This window comes from Argiope bruennichi, chromosome 2 (assembly GCF_947563725.1).
Source record: "Argiope bruennichi chromosome 2, qqArgBrue1.1, whole genome shotgun sequence".
Taxonomy (NCBI): domain Eukaryota; kingdom Metazoa; phylum Arthropoda; class Arachnida; order Araneae; family Araneidae; genus Argiope; species Argiope bruennichi.
In genome coordinates, this window is record NC_079152.1 from 35161731 (window position 1) to 35184005 (window position 22275).

Sequence of the window (22275 nt, forward strand, 5' to 3'; positions counted from 1 at the left end):
ATTTGGGGCAAAATTTGATTACTTTTGTCAAATTAATTTTGGAAAATTTATTATTTGGATGAAATTTGATTAAATTTTGTCAAATTATATTGTGGGAAATTTGTTATTTGTGAAAGAGAAAAATTTCGCTTAAATTACTACCAAAGAGATTGAAACTTTTACGCCTGCTTAAATATGTTAAATAACCGAGAAAGTTAACATATTTAATTGACTCGTTTAGTTAAAATATGTGACGATTTGTAGTAATCTATCTTTTAGAGTCATTTGCATACATAAATTTGGCGAAGTAAATATTTAAACTATAAAGAATTTTCAATTTAATTTGTGATAACTATACATGTTTCAAACCCATTTTTTCCCTTTAAAATTTCAGTCGTATAATTACTCATAATATAGGAAAATACTATTTTGGAATTTCGAAATATGCCTATTGAAATATTGTTGGTTTAGTCGATGAAATATAAATATTGTATACAGCTAGAAAGAAATACAACAAAGAAATACAATACGATTAATGTATATTTATTATTAAAATGAAAAAAAAATGAATATCCTATAGCGAATGATGTAATTTTTATCAAATGTTAATAGCACTTTTTTGTAGAAATATCCTTTTTAATATTGTTAGATTCCTGTCGAAGAAACGCAATTGCTTTTAAGACAACTTATTTTACTTATCATCGATTATTATCTATACATCTAATTATTTATCACCTATTTATCTATCAATCATCCATCTATTTTTGTTAAGTTTTCAAACATCCTGTATTTCCAATAATCAAATGTTCAATCTTGGGTCTCAGAATAAGGGAAAAGATAGCTAATAAGTTCAGAATCCAGTAGTTGCTAATGATGCCGGTGCATCCTTTACAACTCTCTTCAAACAAATCTGGTATGGAATCATCAATATATTTTGACAGTTCTGCTGCTTCCTCTCCACAATTCAGTGAAACTTGGTGAGACCAACAAGAAACAAAATGCCAATATCTGAAAAAGAAAGAGTACCAAATATCACATCTATATTTATATTCGATCTAAGATGTTTATTCTAAAGTGAAAAATATAAATGATATTGTCACGTATAAGTAGGCACAATCATTTCAGATTAGAAAAGGTAGGAACTTTTATTCAACAGCGTTCAGATGATAGAACTACCGTTAGCTTTACAGCAGTTCTTATACACAATTTATAAACTAAGTATTCAAATTGCATTAATTTTTATAATCTTCAATGAATTGCCTATTTTATAATAAATTGGTAGCCTAGCATCAATAATATAAATAAAAGTTTTGGATTAAGTTCCAACGGCCACTTACCAATTCGTAACCAAAGACACATCTGTTAGACCATGGTGTCACTTACAAACCATCTCAGAATATGACAATATGTTGTTGTTGTTTATCCACCTTGGATTGAATACCAATTCAAACCAAGTCCAAGAGATCGAATCGCATGATAAGATTGTAAATTGCCCCCTCCCACATTCTCCAGCTGCCATACAGAGGCTCCAATTCAGACAATGGTATGAGGGGAAGAAGCGTCGACCGAGCAGTGGCAAGGGGTATACAACTTTTGGCTTCTGATGAAGAAAAGACTTTTTATATGGCCAGACTTTAGCCTAGATAAGAGCGTTTAAACGCTCCTTGGAACTCCTGGTGCACGCCAGAGACGAGCCTGGACACATACTGGCATACAAGCATACTCTGGGAGAATCGTGTATTTCGTTTTAGTTCTTAGTTTAAACAAAGCGTGGATCTACGCGGTCTGCAGTCTAAAAGAGGGGGGATTGGGAATTAGGCTTCCTTCCTTGACCAGAGCATCTGAATTTTCATTTCCGTGGATGCCCACGTGAGAAGAGATGACCACTATATACTTACTGACCCGGTCCTTGCGAATGTAGTTAATTAATATGACAATATACAATGATATTTTCCCTTGGCTATATTCTGCTTTTGGCTTTCTCGCATTCTTATACGATACAATGCCATTTATTTTTGTAGTCAAAAATAGTACTGTCAGATGGTGTGTAATTTAGTGTTAATAAATCAGTTCTTAATAAAATAATCAAAGATAACTTTTTCACTGATTCCTCAGTTAAATGATTGAGAAATTGCATATGTCTCCATGTGAATTCTTTCTTCCCCTGGTAAAGGGTGGCAAGCAAGTAAAAACTAAGACCTGACTTAAACCAACCAATTCGAATTAATAACTTGCCTTAATGAAGCGGATCCATCATAAGATGAGACAACACCTGTCGATACCGGAAAATGGCAACAGACATTCACATCAAGCTCCATTGGTTTCTGCATGGTGTTTCAACTGATATATGTGGATGGGTCTGAATTTTAGGATATTTGAATCGTGGATTGGTGGTGACCATTTTGCAATTGGCAATAATCATAGCAAACAATCATTCATATATTTACATGCAAGAAAGGAATCGTTCATATATTTTAAGCAAGAAAGGAATGATAGATTTTGCATTATGTTTCCGTTGATTGCTATTACTTATGTCTATTTTTAATTTTGATACTTTTTTCTTTATTGGTTCAATACGGAACCAATAAAGCAATTTTTATGATATCTTAAAATAAAAAAAAACGAAACCAATTATTGAATGGTAGTAGTTTTATAAGCAACCTGATTTTTCACCCATTTTCATGATATTTTGAAAATTTCATTTTAATTGTATTTAAAATAGTGTGTGTGTATGTATAATAGCATTCAATATCTTCACTTTGAGGGAAATTTTTCAAATGCTTCTGATGTATTAAATGCATCATAATTTATTTTTATTTATTTATTTATTTATTTTGTGCTTTACAAATAGGATAAAATACAACGTATAAAAGATGATCTAAACAGTTTTCTTTTTCTTTAATTAATGTAAATCATTTCAATTGGAACAACTTCTGCTGTCTTTTAAGAATAAAATATCCAATCAGAAGAGAAGCAATTTAAATTTTGTTTTCATATCTTTTGTTTTTTCTATAGTAATTCAGCTGGAGTAGTCTTCCATAAACTCACTCTCATATTACCGAATAAAGGTAATATGCTTTTTCCCGAACACATAAATATTGTAAACCCTGGGTAAGATGGTCAATGCTGCGAGATCTCAGATTTTTTTCTTCAGAGAAGCCATACATGAGTATTTTGTGCCTCGTAGTATTGTGAAGAAAATCGGTCATGTGTTTTGAAAGCCTTCTTTCGATTGATTCATTCAAAAATTTGATTTAAAAATACATTTTCAATATCGCATAACAAATTTTCTTTATCTATGTCGCCTCCCAATAGTGAAGTTGGTAATACAGTCAAATATTACAACTTCCATCCTGGCAAGAAATGTCAACGCCAATTCCAGCCATTTATCATAATCATTGCGTTTTGATTCTCGCATTTATTTCTCTTGCATGGATAAAAATGGAAACTTTCCCGAAATATTTTTCCATACCTCAAAAGAATCAAATCTGCTACTGTCTCCAATGGTTGGAAGCGTACTGTCTATGCCTCCCTGTTTTTACATCGGTTTCTACCCTATACTAGACCACAATACTATATCTTATCTTTCATTCATTCATTACTTGATATAAGGCATTTACATGGGTTGTTAAGATTTTGAATTCTTGAACAGCGTCGTCTATGATTGATAATTAAAACTATCTAAATGTTAACATATGTTGAATCTAATGCAGCTAAATCAGTAATATATGCTGAACCCAGATAACATTTAAATAATCCTTCAGTGTTTATCTCTAATTTTTATAGGCTGAATTATTGGCACTATCATTTTCTATAATCGTGTATTTTCATTTCCAAATTTTACCTAATTTTCACGAAAATGTTTCAGCTATTGCATAAGCTAAAACAGGGTCAGGTTTCCCATTATCGGCGATTATTTGAACTAATTTTCTTCCACAAAATCGTTTTTATAAATCTTTATTATTTCCTCTATTGGATTTGGTAATATTCTAGAAGTCTGATCAAATTACTCGTACGAGTGGTTTTGACTAGTGACAAGTGTTTTTTTAAAGAACATCCTTTATATATCTTACAATTGCAAACACATTACAATAGTTACAGATACCTTGGTTATTAGATTTTCATAGAACTCAATGGGACTTATTTCGTGGATCATGTCCTTGTCGAATTTCACAGTAAAAATCTTATAATGATAACTCATATAATTTTAGCAAGGCATAGATTGGTTCTATTTAATTTCCTAGTAGCTGCAAACAGAAACAACGTCTAAGGAATCAAAGAGGAACCTAACAAACCTAACGTTACTTCTTGTACCCTGTATTGTTGAAATCGGATTCATGTGTCAACTGCTGGCATATTATTGGAAACAATTTTCTGAGAGAAAACTCGTTGAAACTACCATATGATCATTCAAACTAATATTTGAATATTAAATGAACAAAAAGAATTAGTTCAAAATCTTTCTTATATTCAGTTATCTTTTGCAATGTACACCAACTTGAGTAAAAAACAGAGTTAGTGGAAGTGATATATAATCGTTTATGTAAATCAACTGAAACTATCGATTTTGTTCTCATCTCCCTCCACTATTTAAAAACATAATATAATGAATCTTCTTATTTGATCCATTTATCTCTTTAGTCTTTTAGAATCACCGCACATAAAAAATACAGATGAGTCACAACTTAATTTTTGAGAGTAGGTCAGGGTTATAGAATTCATTTTTATGATTTTATTCATGAAATTTTGGAGAGAGTGAGAGGGTATATTTATCATAAAAATTTACTTACTTGCAATCAAATGTTCCATTACTTAACCATTTATACTTCATTTTATAGCACTTGTTAAATTCTCTTGGATGTTTTCTGGCGCAGAAAGCTACTTTGAACCAAGCTAAAAACAAAAACCATGACAATATTTATTGGCATTTTAGTTCGTTTTTATTTCAGTATTAATAATTTTTAAAAAAAGTTCTTTATCAATTCATATAAAAAATTTTAAAAAAGAAAAAAAACTACTATTTATTAAACAATGGAATGGTGAGTTTCTTTAATTACGATTTAAAAATTAACTTTTGCATATAATATTATGTATTAGGATAAATTCACGCTTTATTCAAAGTTTTAATAAAACAAATAAAAATAATAATGATATAAAACAGCTTGCGGTGTAAAAATCGATTTCTTTTTAGAAATATAGTAATAATTAAAATTCATTATTGCTCCAAATTGCAAATTGCAAAATCTTATTGTACGAAATATACAAATACAGTGCACTAAAGTATTAGCATACCCAAAAAATTCAACGAATTTTGATTTAATAAATCTTAAACCAATTTGAGTTAAAAATAAACATTTTGGAGTGTATCTACCCATGAGCATTTTCACTCAAAAATCAATCAAGCTAGAAAATTGAAATTAGATATGTTGTATTTACTTCGAAATTGTAGGCTTATAAGTAATTTTGAACAAATCCTTCTTATGTGAAAACCATCTAAATATAGATTCTTGTAAATTTGAAAGCGGAATTGAATAGAATTGAACATAATTTTATTAATAGAATTAGATATTTATAAAACAATAGAACTAAAAATTTAACTAGTTTGTCGTTCTGTCTTTTCGTTTGCTACTAATTGAGCACCTTTTAAACTTTATAGAATGGTGAAGAAGATAGAATGTGCATGCTTTATCTCTTTTTTTTTTTATCAATCGAATCAAAAATCTGACACAAATTTAGTTTTAAAATCACAAAATTGAGCTGAAATTCTCAGTTGGTTATATTTTTGTGTCGCTTACAAATACATCGGAATAAACAGACCTGTTTGCAGATTCGGTGTGATGATTTATATAATTACTCACGTTGTTGTTTCTTATGGCACTTGCCACGGACAAGCCCGCTGTTCAAAGACAGCCGATTTAAGCCTAAGGGGGAGCGCCTCTTGTTTTTATCGTAGAGCCAACTTGGGCCAAGAGTACGACTTGACTACTCACGCATCACTCATTCGCTTTTCGCTTGCACAACCCCTTTTTACAGGAGGGCACATTCACATATCTCACAGATAGAACAGGAAGAACAACCATGCCCAAACCGAGACTCGAACCCGAGATGCCCAGATCACGGGTAAGATGCGCTACTCCTATGCCAGGACGCTGGCTGAATACTCACGTAAATCTGATTTATGATTCTGGGGATAAAAACCACATGCCAAATTTGATCTATTTAGCGATTGCTCATCGAGGTATTGAAATATCCTGCTCATATGTAAATAAACAATAAAGGCTTCTCATTGTCGAATTTTGAACAAAAATTGATAGAAATTTGTGAGTTTGGTTTTAAATTCGCATGCAAAATTTCATCTTCTTAATTGATTATGTTGGGGATACCTTCTACTCATAGATAAACATATAGGCAAGCAGACCAAAATTAAACGTGTCACTCCAAAAAAGAACTTTCTGACTAGGGAATTAATGTGAACTTTTTTCAAAATCTCGAGGCCAATTTTTTGGTAGATTACAATGTTTCTTATTTGCATACTCTATCAGCTGTTTACGAGAAAGTTAAAATATGTTTAAGGGTCATAAACTATCGTAAGAATGTACCCATCAATTTCAAACAGGAATTTATGAAGAGAATATAAAGAGCAATCCTATAAGTAATGCGAGTACTGCCAAATGTATTAGAAGAATACCATTATGAACATTTCATGCACGGAATTCTTTAATACCATGTGGATTATCGGTGGCCTGCACTGAATTGGTTCGCAGTGCCACAGAGGTCAACAAAGAACGGCGAAGCCAAAATTATTACAAACGCACAATTCCAGTAAATTTTCAACTTTTTAAATTTTTTCAAAATTATCAATGTTACTAAAATGGCGTGAAGAAATTAATGCAATAGAACATGCAGAAATAATTTTATTTATATATAACATGTAAACTTAAATATCATACGCATATTTTGCGTTGTGTTGTATCTAAAGACTTCAAGTCAGTGAAAGATTAACCAATGCAATCTCCACAGTATGTCGCAACTTTTTTAGGTACAAGTTTTTGCATTTAGTCTCTACTTTCAATTATAAGGTCTAGTGTATAATGAACGCCATGTACATTTCATGGTGTACATTTCAGGCATGTACTCCATGTACAATTTCAGTGTACATTTCAGCGCCACTGGGGTCACTGGTGATCTCAGAAAAAAAAACTTTACAAAAAATTGCATACATTAACTTGTATGTTGTATTAAAATAAAACGTTTTAAATAATTTCTATTGGTATTTTGCTAAATTATTCAATGCATAAATTCATGGTTTAACGGCGTCATGTGAAATTAGCATAATATTCAAGGTATTCTTTATGTCCCATCATTGGTAATGAAGACATAAAACAGTCCATTGCCATTACTATGTCGTCAGTGAAACTCGGAATTTGATAACTTATATGGTGACTTTCCATCCTTTCACTCGAAATAAGTAGCTTGATAGAGAAATGTACGATAGAAGAAAATAAAGTAAAAGATATTATTACCTTTTCTATCAGGTGAACTTCTATTACACCATACAACCATTTCTTGAAAGAATTTAATGTACGTAGCAGAAGCTGTTGGATATTGTTTCTTGCAGTGTTCGTCCACATCCAATGGACATCTGGTGCTGTTCTTCAGATTGCTTTTTAGAGAGAGAAAAAAATCAAATAATTTTAAAAACTGGCTGGAGTTTTAATGTAATTCAAAAATTATGAATGTTCAAAAAACAAATAGGAATGGTTTCTTGGCAAAATATATTATTTTATTTGTAAGACAGTATCTGAAAGTACACAAAAGTCACCATGTATAGCAGCTGTAACGAGAACTTAAGCCTTTTTGCGTCTACTTTTTAATTAAGGTTTGCTGTACTTGGCACATTTTCACGAATTTGCAGAATCGTAATATTTTGTCATAAACTTCATGTTGACAACAACTGTCAAGCTAGTGGGAAAACAGTTTCTTTTAACATAAATACCTAGGCTTCCTTGATATTATGATGCCTAGTCATATTTGTAGTGATTCGCTCTTAAATGTATTTTACTTAATTCACTTTTTACACTTCACTGAAAAATAAATTATTAAATGTTAATTTTGTTTTTTTATAAATATTAAAATATGAGGTTGATATCACTTTTTAATTTGTTAGTCTGTAAAATAGTTAATGTATGAATTATTATTTCAGTCTTTGTATTTGATAAATAATAAAATAATGAGGAGATGATATAATTTGAGAGATAATTTGTTATGAAATTTCACAACAATCATTTCTCCATTTCTTAACTTTAATATGTCTGCATTTCTTATAGTTGCAGAAAAGTTAAGTAGTAAAGAAATAAAATGTTTTCGCCAATTATGAAATGAAATTGATTGCCAATTTTACATTTTCTATTGGCAATTGGCTTTATTGTTGTTGTTGTTTTTTAGTTCCAGTAAATATCCATCATTTATAATGAAGAAAAATGCCATATCTTTTATTTTTATTTCTAAAATTACGGAATAAAAAGTTTTTGCATTATGTAATGGTGATTTTTCAGATTTTTTTTTATACACAGTCATTTATAATTCAGCTGAAACACTATGAGGAAAAGTAGAAAAAAACAAAAATAATCTAAAATATCATCAGAAAAATATTGCAGAAAGATTACCCAATAAACTAGATAATGTACGAAGATACAGAAACGGCATACTTGTAACGACTAGAAACATTAATGATATTTTAGTAAAGACTAGAGTATATGCAAATATCCAGTTTTTACACGTTTGTTCAAATTTCTTACCTCTACGAACATTAGCCAATACAATCGTGTATTAACTAATCCTTCGGATAAGTTTCTCGCCATTTCTCGAACATTTGTACTTTGTCCGCCATCTTAACATTCGTGAATTGCTACGTTTTCTCTGCATTTTTCGTTGTGGGATTCCGAAACTAGCTCTTTTCGACGATTGTACTTCGCTAAGGAGTGATAATCGGAAAGATGAATGATTAGTACAACCCTAACTCTGCAAATAATCTATGTTCATTCTATTGCTACATGTAAACCTCTCCTCCTTTCATGTTTCCTCTCACCCCTTTTTTTTGACAAAATAAACGTCTCCTGACACATGCGCAAAAGCGGTGAAAGTTTTTGAATCCTAGAGTGAACAGTATGTAATCGGAAATTTTATTAATAATTACAACAATAACTAATTTATCCGGTTGACGTTAACATTGTTTATTGAGTTTTCTTGTTCTTGCATCTTCTAGTTATCCATATGCTAAATTTTCGAAGACCTTGCTTTTTTTTTTCAGGAATATAAGGAATGTCAGATTCAGACTATATGCACTCTGCAGGATAAGAGTTCTGTGAACGGACAATGAAACTAGATTTCTCAGAACACAGGGTTTCCCTTTGTGATCTGTCATTTTCACGTGAGTATGATATTTTTATATCAGAGTTTGTACATGTACTAGTGGTAGAATAAAGATGGTAAGACATCCAAAATTGCAATAAATAAGTAATTTTAAAAAGTGTAGAAAACAGTTTGAGTATAAGAAAAAGTTATATGTTTCGCTAAAACGAGATGAAAAGATATGTGTAAGAAAGCGAATAGCAATGGCAAACTTATTGCATCAATAAATTGGTTTTATATGGAAATAATCATGGGGGAACGTATTATTTATGTATTCACAGTGATACTTCCAAAAGGATCGTTATTGTTTTTGTTTTTTTTGCCTAGATTCCAGTAATGAGTATCTTTATTAAATTATGAGGAATTATATTTACATATAGTATAGTTTCTATCGTGAATGAAAAAGGAAAAATTTTAAAATTTTAAAGCATGCTTTTATTAACACACTAAATATGAAAAAAATATTAAAATTTCTTGCTCAAAACAAAAATCGTAAAAGCGTGCAAGTAAAATTTAGTTACATTAACATCTTCTTTTAGAGAGATCAGATCCCGAGGGAATAGCTTGAGCTGGCGCCCTCTCTCCAAACTATCACGCCATATCGGCGAAACAGCGTTTGTTCCCTGATGTCAAACATCAACCTTGCATATACAATGAATCTTCGGTGGAATCGGAGTCGAATGTGGAGTCCCGCCAGTCTCGAAGCTAAGAAATTATCGTTAAGCTATCGTGATCCAAGGTCCTGGTTGCGATAATACGTAAGTGCCCTGATTTTTCTGAATCTGGATAAAAATTATTTTAATATACTATTCATATCTTTTTCACTTTTTACTTTCTCGTATGCATAGAATAGTGAAATATAGTAATAGTCAAAAAAATTCTAACTCGAGATTCTAAAGAATCTCTTTCAGACCTCCTTCAGTTAGAAAAACACATTTTTAGAAAATGTCCGTCTGTATGTGACAAAGATAACTCAAAAACACTTTGAGCTAGACAATTGATATTTGGTATAAGGTCTTTACACCAAATTTGCAGATTTTTTATCAAATTTAGAGTAAATGTTCAGAGGAAGTCAGCCTATCTGGTTGTTCGAATATATATTAACACGATAATTATAAAACGAAGAAAATTAGATAGATAAAATTGGTTTACTCAGATTTATCATCTATAGTATAGACACCGGCCAAATTTTTTGCCAAATCCAGTAAGGGCTTTACTGTCTGTTGATTTGTACTTTCAGAAACACGTAAATTCGATAATTCAAAAACGTAATAAGTTAAATATGCCAAATTAGGTATGAGATTTTATGACTAAAAGTGTAGCTGTGTTGTAAATATCTGTTTCATTTGATTGAAAAAAACGTGTCTTAAACACAAATTCGAACCGTGATAATATTGTAGATTCAGTAAAATTGCTAAATTTATGCCAAAAGGCGTTCCCTATCATGACAAGTTTATTACAGAGTATGCGAGAAAGTTTTGGGGCAACTGCTCCCGCTGGTTGCTACAAAGCTGCCGGCATTTAAGCCGGAACAGCTTTGATATACAGTTATTTTCGCCAAAAAATAGTTTATCGCCAATCTTTAGCGAAATGGCTGAATGTGGCGCGAATGGCAGCAATAGCGTTTCCAATCGTAACCCAAAACAAAGCACCACCGAAAAATTGCCGCCCTCGCAAGGCGCCAAATGAGAGTATATCAAAGCTTAGATTGTCGAAGTATGAAGTTAATTTTTTTTATTATAACTTCCGTTTCGCCAGGAAATATTATGCAATATCCAGAACAAAACGTAATGTTGCAATCAAAAAAAAAAAAATAGTTACTTACTCACAGAAGATATTGTATCCATTTTCTGATTCATTGACCGAATGCAAAAAGTACATAGCTTCCAATTCGCAGTCTTTCATATTTTGTTCACTACATGGTGAAGCAATTGTCCATTGAGGTGCTACAAATTGATGGGAGATATATTTTCATGAAAAAAATATTCTTTGATATCAAATATATATATATTATCTAGAGAGAGGAAAAGAAATCGAATTTAAATGCATAATATTTATTCTTTAGAAAGTGACAGTTTACATAATATTTAAAGAAAATCAGTAACCAAAACATACTGACATGAAAATGATTTAGGCTTGCTTTGTTTGCCTTTAAAATAATTTTAAAAACTTTCTTCCATGCAAAAATATACGAGATATTTGATTTCATAGCAAAATATACGTGTATACATACAGTAACTAAAACAATAAAAATATTGCTATAAAATAAGCCTAAAAATGTATTAAAACAAGATAGATAATTTTACGGAAATAAAATTGATGTCCATGAAAAGTCATTTATTTAGAATTTAAAGCAGGGTAAAAAAAATTTTTTTGTTCACTAACATGTTCTCATTTAAGGAAGAAAAATGTTAACATTTCATTTAATTGTTTTGAAAAAAAAAAAAAACCTTTTTTTAAGTAATCACCTAATATTCAACATTTACAATTTGCCACATTTATTAAATTTTAAATTGTAAAAAAAATGCACTTGTCACATTATTATTTGGCGATAATATCCATCTTATTAATATTGTCATGTTAAAAATGGTAAAACAAAGGAAAAATTCAAAATGATTTTAAAGGCATATTTTAAATCGTATATTGATTTATCAACCATCTACCTACTATTTACCAAAATGATTTAAAGGTGTTTTTACCATTGTAGAGGGTATGACTTACATTTAACAAGTAAATTATATTCAGCGTACAAAAAAAAAAAAAAAAAAAAAAAAATCCTAAATGAAAATCGTAAAAGGTTTTAATAATGGCATTCTAGGATATTTTGTCTTTTCTATTGTGAATTTAGATGCGAGTTCTGCTGTTCTAAACAGATAACTCTTCAATTGTATTGAAAACGTAGACGTAGACAAATGCGATTTCCACGACGCCAAGCGCCATCAAAGTGGGTTTACACTCAGTCAGTTATAAGATTCCAGTAAGATTCAGCATGTGCAAAGAAAGATTGCTCTTGTCCTGAAAGAGCGGACAATAAACAAGTGCTTGTCTAGGCAGGTCAAGTATTTGCTACTTTATAATTTCTTCACATTCGCAGTTTATTGGTTCGTTGAATGTAAACCCTACTTCACTCACAGTCGACTCTACAGGAACTTACAGCATGGCAAAGCGGTTTGAACTTGAGTGGGTAAGACGAAATGAGTGATGAATTTAGGTGGGGTAGGAATGGGAAGATGACTTCGATAACCAATCAGGTTGAAGTAAGTGTATCGAAGCGTTTGTGTGTTTTCCGGGCTAATTTTATTCTGAGACAATTATATTGAAGCTCAAGATAGAATAATATAGTATTGTATTTACAATCAAAAGTAACAATAATTACTTTCGTGCGTCATTAATTCGAAATTCCTCCAAAAACATCTTGCACATTGATAAACTTTCCCAATATTTTGATTGTGACTAGACTAATGAAATGCTTGTGACCCAACAAGTATAGTTTTTTCCTAATATCTAAAGTTGAAAAATGGGACCCAGTCTACTCAACACGAAACTTGAAGCCCCTACTTTTTGATTATTTCATTGAATATAATATAACTCGCATAATACTATATCACTCCATTGCTCGATAACTAATCACTTGAATAAAGTATTCAAGGATAAGAGACTCTTTTAGATACGCAGTGCAGACAACATACAACTAAACTTTAGATTAAGTAATGAATATCTCGAATGTTTCAATATTATATCTTATCATTAACATCAACACTGAATTACGATTTTCATGAATTTAGCTTTCCGTTTCATCGCTTTTCTTGTTATCATTTTAAATATAATTTTGAGTCATCTTTGTTCGCTATTGACCAATATTCTCAACACAGCATTTATTAGAGTCGAGAAAAATGGAGATAAAGCTGCCGAATGGCAAGCATAAATCTCAAAGCACTACTGAACTGAACTGATCAACATTGAATCATCTTCCTATGGGAATAAATTATTCAACCAAGGTTTGAGTTTTTATTTTATGTATTTAAATGAATTCGTTTTTGGAACAAAGTATTTATGAATTGCAAGTAGTTTTTAATGCTAAATTGTAATGAAAGTGAATGACTAAATCGTAATTTATAAATTCAAAGAAATTTTAATTCGAGGCATCTGTTATTCTCAGAGAAGGATACTAATTCGTTAGACGACTAATACTTTGAACATTCCCCTCCCACCCCTCATTCAACAGAAAAATATCGGGTCCCCATTTTTAATCAAGCAAAAAAGGATCTCTTCTGACAGCTTTCCTACATTTATATCCTGACGATTTCTGACTTAAGATTCCCTATTTAAAAACATATCTGACTTTTAAAAAGTAGTCTATAGCATTATCTATACGACATCAGATTTGTTTTAAAAGCTAAAACTATTTCTAAAAAAATGAAACGGATGAATTAAAAGAAACGAAGCAAAAGATGAAACAAAATAGTAATAATTAAAAAAAATTGTAGCAAAAAAAAAAAAAAAAATACGAAGCAAAACACGTCTGTTGATAAGAAAACGAACTTTGAACTTTTAAAGTAAATAAAAAATGTAAGAAATCTAATCAAAGTCAAATTTAATTTTATTAACGTTGCGTTTTTGATATAACACTTGAGTTATTTTGGGACGGGTCTTAACCAATTGACTGTTTTTGACGAATATACTCGTCATAGAAAAAGTACAACATTTTGCATTATGACGAGTTTATTCGTCAGGAGTAATGAGTAGTGACAATTTTAAGCTTGAATTACAATTTTAGTAAAAACTGAAAGATATTCGTAAATTTCAGGATGTTTAAAATATTTTGAAGCCAAATCGAAATCAAAGGAACGAATAAAAGATAATTATGCATTCTACCATGCTTTGCTCAATACCATTCTCTAACAGCAAATTAAAATAATAAATTTATTTTTTATGTTTCTTTTCGTTTATATGCAAAAAATGTATGTTAGTTTAAGTAAATAAATAAATGTTATCGTTCAAATAATAAAAGTCATTTCATTACAACATTACTTCAGATTACCAGCGGTTCTTAACCTATGGGTCGCGACCCAAAATTGGGTCGCGAAGCATATTTCTTGGGTCGCGACAGATGTAAGTAAAGATGCTCAACTCATGGTTTACGTGCGGTATCCATGTTTAACAGATATACAGGAGGACATCTTATTTTGCAAACCAATGTCAACAACAACTAGAGGTGAAGATATTTTTCTTATGGTCGATTCGTTTTTTAAAAAAGGATTAAATTGGAATCGGTGTTTCAGTATTTGCACCGACGGTGCAGCTGCCATGACAGCATCTAAAAAGGGATTTTCGACAAGAGCAAAACAAATGAATCCACAAATTATATCGATTCATTGTTACATAGACAAAATCTTGCTTCAAAAAAATTATCACCCGAATTATGTATCGTTTTGAATGAAATTGTTGCGGTAGTCAATTTTATCAAATCAAGAGCTCTTAACTGTAGAATTTTCCGCGAACTGTGTTTCGAATGTGGTGCAGAATACGAACATTTATTATATTATTCTGAAGTTAGATGGCTGTCCCGGGGCAAAGTTGTTCAAAGAGTATTATCATTACGGACAGAAGTCGAATTATTTTTGAGAGAAAAGAAACACCCATTAGCATCTGTGTGCTAATCAAAATGTCAATTATTTTCAAAAAGTTATAAATATATTTTAATTTGGTCAATAAAAATTATTAAAAACACTTGATTATTAATTAAATTTTCCTTGGATCGAAAAGTACTTTTGTTTATCTTTATTATTAAAAAAATAAATAAAAAATTTGTAAGTTAAAAAAAATCATCATCTTAGGATTGAAGATTTTTTAAAAATACAATCTAAAATAAAGCAATGAAAAAATTTTGACTTTTTCTCAAATATTTCTCAAATTTGGGTCGCGGCTTAAAAAGGTTAAGAACCACTGGATTACACATACTGTGTTTGACGAGTGTACTCTTCATTGATATATTTTTACAACACAATTTAGGTGTGCATTTACCTAAGAGGTCGAAACAGTTAACTAATTAATCTGATTTTTAATCTATTTAACTAATTAATTAATCAAAATGCTAGTCCACATGGTGCATGGTTCAAACTAAAACTCTACTTTTATTTGACATTAATTGATATTAAATATAAATAAATTCAATAAAAATAAGAAAACGTACAAATGATACTCACAAACTAATGTAAGAATGAAAGCGATTATAACAGCAAGAGTCCACATGGTGTATGCATCGATTTACTTTTAATTTACAAAAAACCCTTATTTTCTGTGACTACATTACCTTCACCCCTTCCTTTTTTTCTCCTTCGCATCCGGGAAAAATGCGTATCCTTCGCGGATATAACAGTCATAAATGTTGCCAAAAATTGATTTCTCAGCAATCAATCAGCATTGAATAATGTTGGTAAATGTCCTTCAAAAGAAAATTTTCAGATATGTCAGTACCGGTTGTGATGCATGCCGCGTTGCTCAATAGAAGGTTCGCGAACTCTGGCAAAAATGAATGGAGAGGGGGGGCAGTCATGGTAAGAGAAACAATACAATATTTTCCATATAATTGTCTTGTGTTTAATGCAATCTCAATGAGCAGAAATTTGCCATAATTTTTCACAGTACCAGAAACAAACCTTGTACATTTGGTTACATGTACAAATTTTATAATATATCTGTTATGGCTGATGGCATGAATCAATCATTATTAATAATAACTGGTAAAAATGATTAATCAGTTGATCATACTGATCGATTATTGCTCAATAGGAAGTTAGCGAACTATGCAAAAAAAGAAAGTAGAGGAAGGGGGAGTAGTCATGGTAAGAGAAACAATACAATATTTTCCATATAATTGCCTTGTGTTTAATGCAATCTCTATGAGCAGAAATTTGTCATAATTTTCACAGTACCAGAAACAAACCTTGTACATTTGGTTAGCTGTACAAATTTTATAATATATATGTTATGGCTGATGGGATGAATCAATCATTATTAATAATAACCGGTAAAAATGATTAATCGATTGACCATATTGATCGATTATTATTATAAATCACAACTGCTATTATTTATAATAGCTGATTTTAAAATATTCATTGATTTTAACATACGTTTTGCTGAAGAAAATTGCAGGCAATTAAAATTGAGCTGATATTTGATTGAAATTTTATTTCTGAAGATATCCCAGCATTTTAAATATATAAAAATGGTTTAATTAACTCATTGAAAATATAAATAATTTTAATTCTGACTTAATTCTGATAATAATAAATTCTGAAATTCAATCTAATTTTTTGAGTGCTATTCTATCACCTGAAAAACCATTCCAGGCCTTGGATATCGTAAGGTATAATAGTGATTAAATTAACAGTAAAGCAAATATTAATATATACAATTAGCAAATATTAATATACAACAGCAAAGTAAATATTAATATAAATGTCCACCTTAAAACAAATGACTTCTCGAGTCATTTCTTCATCAATTGTTTCAAAAATGGCTGTCACTCACTCAACTATTGGCATGCTTCCTCTATTAGCTTAACTTTATTAATTAAATATAAGACTGATAGCACAACTTAAATATATTTTATTGCGATACTTATTTATTTGATTTCAAATTCGTAGCAATTTTCATTAATGTAAGGATTGTTGTTTGAGGAAATCTGTTAAATTTTAACCATTTTTTTTTTGTTTGAAAATTTTTTTTAGCTGTTTTTTATTTCCTTTGAATCGTTGCGTGTTCCTTTTGCTGAAAGTCCTCTTGTTCCAAATCTAACACACATAAATACTTTTCATTAAGGTTAAAATTGATGATGATGATGATATCGTAACCGCGTTACCACGGAAAGAGGGTGCAGTAGCTTCTGAGGATAAAGACCACTGAGCACCCGAGGGCAGATGTCTGACTTCTAGCTCATATGAAGATGAAACTCTCACATTCGCTTGCACAACCCCTTTTTACTGGGGGGGGCATATTCACACACCTCACAGATAGAACACAGATGAAGAACAACTATGCCCGAACCGGGATTCGAACCCGGGACGCCCAGATCACGGGGAAGATGTGCTACCCCTGTGCAAGGACGCCGGCAAGGTTAAAATAATTCAATAGATATGTCACCACAAAACGACCTGTTTCAAGATTCAATAGACGATAGATCTGTTTTTGAACTGCGAAACTCTTTGGATCTGAGCCAAAAAGTATTGTTCAGTCATAAAAGATGCAAAATCAATGTTATTGTTAAATTGATTCATGTATTTAGGAACGGATTTCTAACTAAGGGCCACTAGGCTGAGAGAGGGTCCTATTACGTCAATTAAAAAACTAACTTCCCTATTGCCTAGTAAAATTTGTAAAAAATACGAATTCTATAAATGACAAAGATATTAGGTTAATATTAATGTTTTGTTAACTATTCTTGAACAGATTTCTAAATGTTTAATAAAGTTATTAGAATATTTATAAGACCAAACATCTGCATCGGTGGTATTGTGCACCATCGTCTTTAAACAATCAGGATAATCTATGTCTGGGGACACAGCAAGTAAATAACAACAAATGCATTTCACAAATATAATGAAATAAACATTAACTTTAAATAAATTTTTAACATATTAAAGGAAGTAAGAAACTGAATTGAATATTTTATTAAACAAGCAAGTGTGGTCTCCCTAAAGTTTCCTCGCATTCTCTTTAATGAAAGTGATACCCCAGAGAATGCCTTACTGGCATGCATTAGTCACGAAATATTAACCTTCGGCGTGAAATTAGCATTTTTACAGAGTCTATCGTGTGTTTCGTGGCCAGTTTTATTTTTAATCGATTATTCCTTTGCATGGAGTTAATAATATACGAAAATTGAATTCGTCTTTTAGACCCGTTTTTCAAACCGATTAAAACAAATTTTAACACATAACTATGCCTATAGTCACAAAATCACATATCGAATTTGATATATTTAAGTCATTGCGTTCTTTTGAGTTAACGTTTGCATGTTTCTGGAAGTACAGATGGACAGACAGTCAACCTAATTTTGGCTCAAATTTGACGAGTTTCTAAACTATAGATGATAAATCTATGCACCAAATTTTACCCATTTAGCTCTCTTCATATTGTAGTTATCGTGTTAACTGATATTCGAACAGCCGGACAGACAAACTTCCTCTAAATGGATTTCGTTCAAAATTTTATAGAAATCTACTAATTTGGTGTAAAGAGCGTATACCAAATTTCATCAACTTAACTCAAAGCATTTTTGAGATATCTTTGTCACAGATCGACAGAAGGACAGACGTACATAATGCTAAAAATGTGTTTTTCGAACTGAGAGAGGTTTGAAATGTGGAGATTCGACAAAATCTAGAGTGTGAATTTTTTGACAATTACAACTTCATACAGGTGAAAGTAAAATAATTCAAAATGAGAACCGCTTAAGGCCTAAAAATACTTAAATCCACCGTTGGATGCGTTTTAGTTATTCAGAACTCAATGAAGCTAATTCTTTTAACTATCACTTCCAATGATTTTCACAAACAATTTCAACTGTTGAAAGATCAGCAAACGAAAATGCTAGATTGTTAAGCGACTTAAATGTGAAAATTCATTTCTGGCTTATTTATATCAACTGAATAATAAGTTATATAGCAATGCTTCATTCTTCTTGACTGCATTATATGAATTTGTTGAACAACGCTTTTTGCTTTGAAGAAATGTTGGGTGAAGAGAAAATTTTCATGCCATGTCAGTTCACTTATTATATAATATTCATTTTTTATCTTTCTTATTTTTTTCCTGTGGTCAATCTTTTTATCTAAAAGAGGTTATCCAAGAGGTCAATCAGTGGAGCGCTAGAGGAAGATTTACAGCTGTCTGTCTGTCTTCTTCAGTCTCCTATTACAACTAGACTAATTTAAATTCAATTTGAACCGGCGAATAATATGAAGTTATGGGTGGGGGAGAGGTATCACACCTTAGTTCGTACATGGGTTTTTCAAATCAAAAGTGAAAATGGTTGGTAATTGAAATTTACATGTCAAATAACTTCCTTAATATTAAAGATAGAAATACAGTTCAGTAGTCAAATTATTACTCATCAAAATTGAATATTGGAAATTTTTCACTAGCCTCAACTATTTGGAAGTTGGAGTTGAAAGAAATTTTCAAGAATTGAAGAAAGTAATGCTCAATAAATGCTCAGCGTTCGCGAAAGGTTTCGTGACAATGCGTGAAAAAGATGCGCTTTCTGCTGTTACGTTTATGCAAGATGGATCAACAAGTCACACTGCTGTTCCAATCAAGGAATTCCTGATATAGACGTTCGGGGAAAGGAGAATCATTAGTAGACGTTTCAAATTTTCATGGCCTTCTCGGTCACCAGGTATGACACCAGCAGACTTCATGAATTTAAAAAGTTTTTAAGGACTTTTTGACCACCCGGTATAAAAATCTTTCTGTGGTGTTATATTTTCGAAACGTATTGCCAAAAACGCTAAAAACAAAATTTTGCTTAATTTTTAATTAATAAAAATTAAGATTTTTAAACAAATCGCTTCAAAGTACACATTTTCACCCTCCAAGGTGTACGTTAAGTGTGGGTGTAAATATACGAGAAGTTTGGTAGTTCTAGAATAAATGGTCTGGCCCGCTGTAGAGTATCAATAGATGCACACACACATATATACACACAAAAACTAATTAATCTTTATTGTAATTAAAGATAATACTTCATTTACATTTTCATCCTAACATTCACATCTTTTAAATATATATATATATATATGCTCTATGTTTATCATTTATTTTCAATATGTTCCAATATATATTACCTGAAAAATCCTTTCAAAATTCCATCGAAAATTGGGAACGATTTGATTGTTACACCGCAATCATATATATGGAAATATATTCCAATTCCGAATTACAGTTTTGGGCACCTTCCGTGACGTTAATCGGACGATGCATTAATAAGTTCCATAAAATGAACTTTAGTCAAGCACCTGCAAAAAAATAAATAGCGGAAGTTGAGAAGGCCATCGAGGATGTAAATGGAAAAATAAAACGGAAGAGATGAGCCAATTTAGTTCCGCAGCATTCGGTGTGTAATCAGTATTATATTTGAACTCGAATTGGCAAAAATTGTAAGTTTTAAGCTATACAAACATTTTAGTAATTTTTTTTTCTTTTGCTGTTCCCACCATATAGTTAGGGCATGGATTTGAATAGCTATCACTCAAAATGAGGGATCACGCCCATTCTAATATACGTATGTTTCATCTGGAATTTGGCAGCTAACTGAAGCAATATGCAATCCAAAATAATGTCCTTTACATCAAAACACATACACTTTGCTTACCCACACTAACTTAATAATAGAAAAAAAAATCAGGTTATAAAACTGACTCGAAGTCATTTTACAAGCTGACGATCATCCAAATCCATTCGTTTGATTTCAATTTTTATATGCTTACAGCAATGTTAACTACAGATAGCCTTGCAAAACTTTAAAATCATTTTTTTCCCTTCAAGCCACCATATTAAATCCCTTTCTCTCTGCCATATAAACTTTCTACTCTTGCCTTTGAAATCTGTAAAATTCGAAATTACTATTTCCTATTAGTTTATTTATCTTTGTTCGTTTTTGGTGTCTTTTATTGTTTCATTTTCAATCTTGTGTATCTATCTACTATATTTATCTACTATATTCAGCTTAATTTTAGTCTTGTGTATCTACTATAGTCATATCAACAAATGGAAACACTTTTGTAATAAAAATGTTTTTTTTTCTTTACTAATATATATTAAATAATGCAAAAAATATTTTGATGGTATTTTTAATAGCAGAACTATTCAAACAACAGCCATCTTAGTTTTTTTCCATATTTCCAGTTTAAATCTAATTCTTGGATCGTCATTGCCATATATCGGTCTTTTCGACAAGTGTTTATCAAAAAGCATTTTAAAAAAGGACATTGGAACACTCATTATTGGCCTATGGAATAGTCATGTGAAGCTTATAAATGGAAATAAAAACGTGTGGTCAAATCGCTATGAGATGTACTGTAGAGTTAAACTTGGTAGAACTTGCCAGCAGGAGGAGATTTTTTTTCGTTAGGGGTCACATTTGCATCTAAGAATCACATGAAACTTAAAGTCTCAGAATATTAATGCATATGTGCAAAATGAAAGCAATAAGAATATTCAAATTCTCCTCCAAAATCTACAAAAGAAGATAAACACAATAAACTAAGAAGAATATTCACAGAGGAGGATAGTTAAAAACCAAGAAAAATGCAAACGCACTGTAGGTTGAGAAGACGAAATTTAAAAAGCAACATCTGCGTAAAGTAAAAATATATCTGCTACTATGTAGGCAATGTGTTTCTTAAAAAAAAATTTGGAGTAAACCTCTTAACAGTGGCAGAACGACTCCTGCTGGACAACTCCAATTCAAACCCTAGCGCCATCTATTAATTGAAAGATAAACTAAAAGTATAGAGCAAAAGTAAAGTATGGAAAAATCCATAGCAAATTCTGTCATACTCTCAGAAAAGAAATTGAATTTTAATAGCTCTCAAGACACGTTCTAATCAGCTTTTTAATGATTTTTCGAAGAATTGCTGTTGTATAGTTCCTGGAAAAATTTATTTGTTACATCTACATAAATACCCCAATGACTGGATTTTTTTTTTTTTTTTTTTTTTTAATTTTGCAAAATTGTGAAAAAAAATTTTTAAAGTTCTTAAAAATTTAAGTATTTAATTTTGAATGAAAATCACAAAATTTATTGACTTTAAAATCAAATACTTCCCTCTTATCCTAAATTACTATCAAGGTGACTACATTAGATAAATCTATTAT

The 22275-nt window shown here is 30.9% G+C and overlaps 1 protein-coding gene across 1 annotated transcript; it reads right to left on the reverse strand.

The window, feature by feature from the left end:
- Positions 1–548: 548 nt before the first annotated feature.
- On the reverse strand, positions 549–15729 carry LOC129961619 (uncharacterized). Its single transcript, XM_056075126.1, has 5 exons — positions 15597–15729; positions 11216–11336; positions 7503–7642; positions 4770–4872; positions 549–987 (listed from the first exon to the last, which is right to left on the reverse strand). Exons 1-5 carry the CDS (start codon positions 15640–15642, stop codon positions 747–749), a joined length of 651 nt encoding a protein of 216 aa, XP_055931101.1. The 5' UTR covers positions 15643–15729; the 3' UTR covers positions 549–746.
- Between the last annotated feature and the right edge of the window lie 6546 nt (positions 15730–22275).

What these genes read in the sequence shown, in the direction of transcription:
- LOC129961619 (XM_056075126.1), bottom strand. Translation starts at nt 15,642, where the DNA reads ATGTGGACTCTTGCTGTTATAATCGCTTTCATTCTTACATTAGTTT. An exon ending in TTTCATTCTTACATTAGTTT is followed by an intron (nt 11,337 to 15,596) that starts GTGAGTATCATT and finishes ATCAATTTGTAG; the next exon opens with CACCTCAATGGACAATTGCT. An exon ending in GGATACAATATCTTCTGTGA is followed by an intron (nt 7,643 to 11,215) that starts GTAAGTAACTAT and finishes CTCTCTAAAAAG; the next exon opens with CAATCTGAAGAACAGCACCA.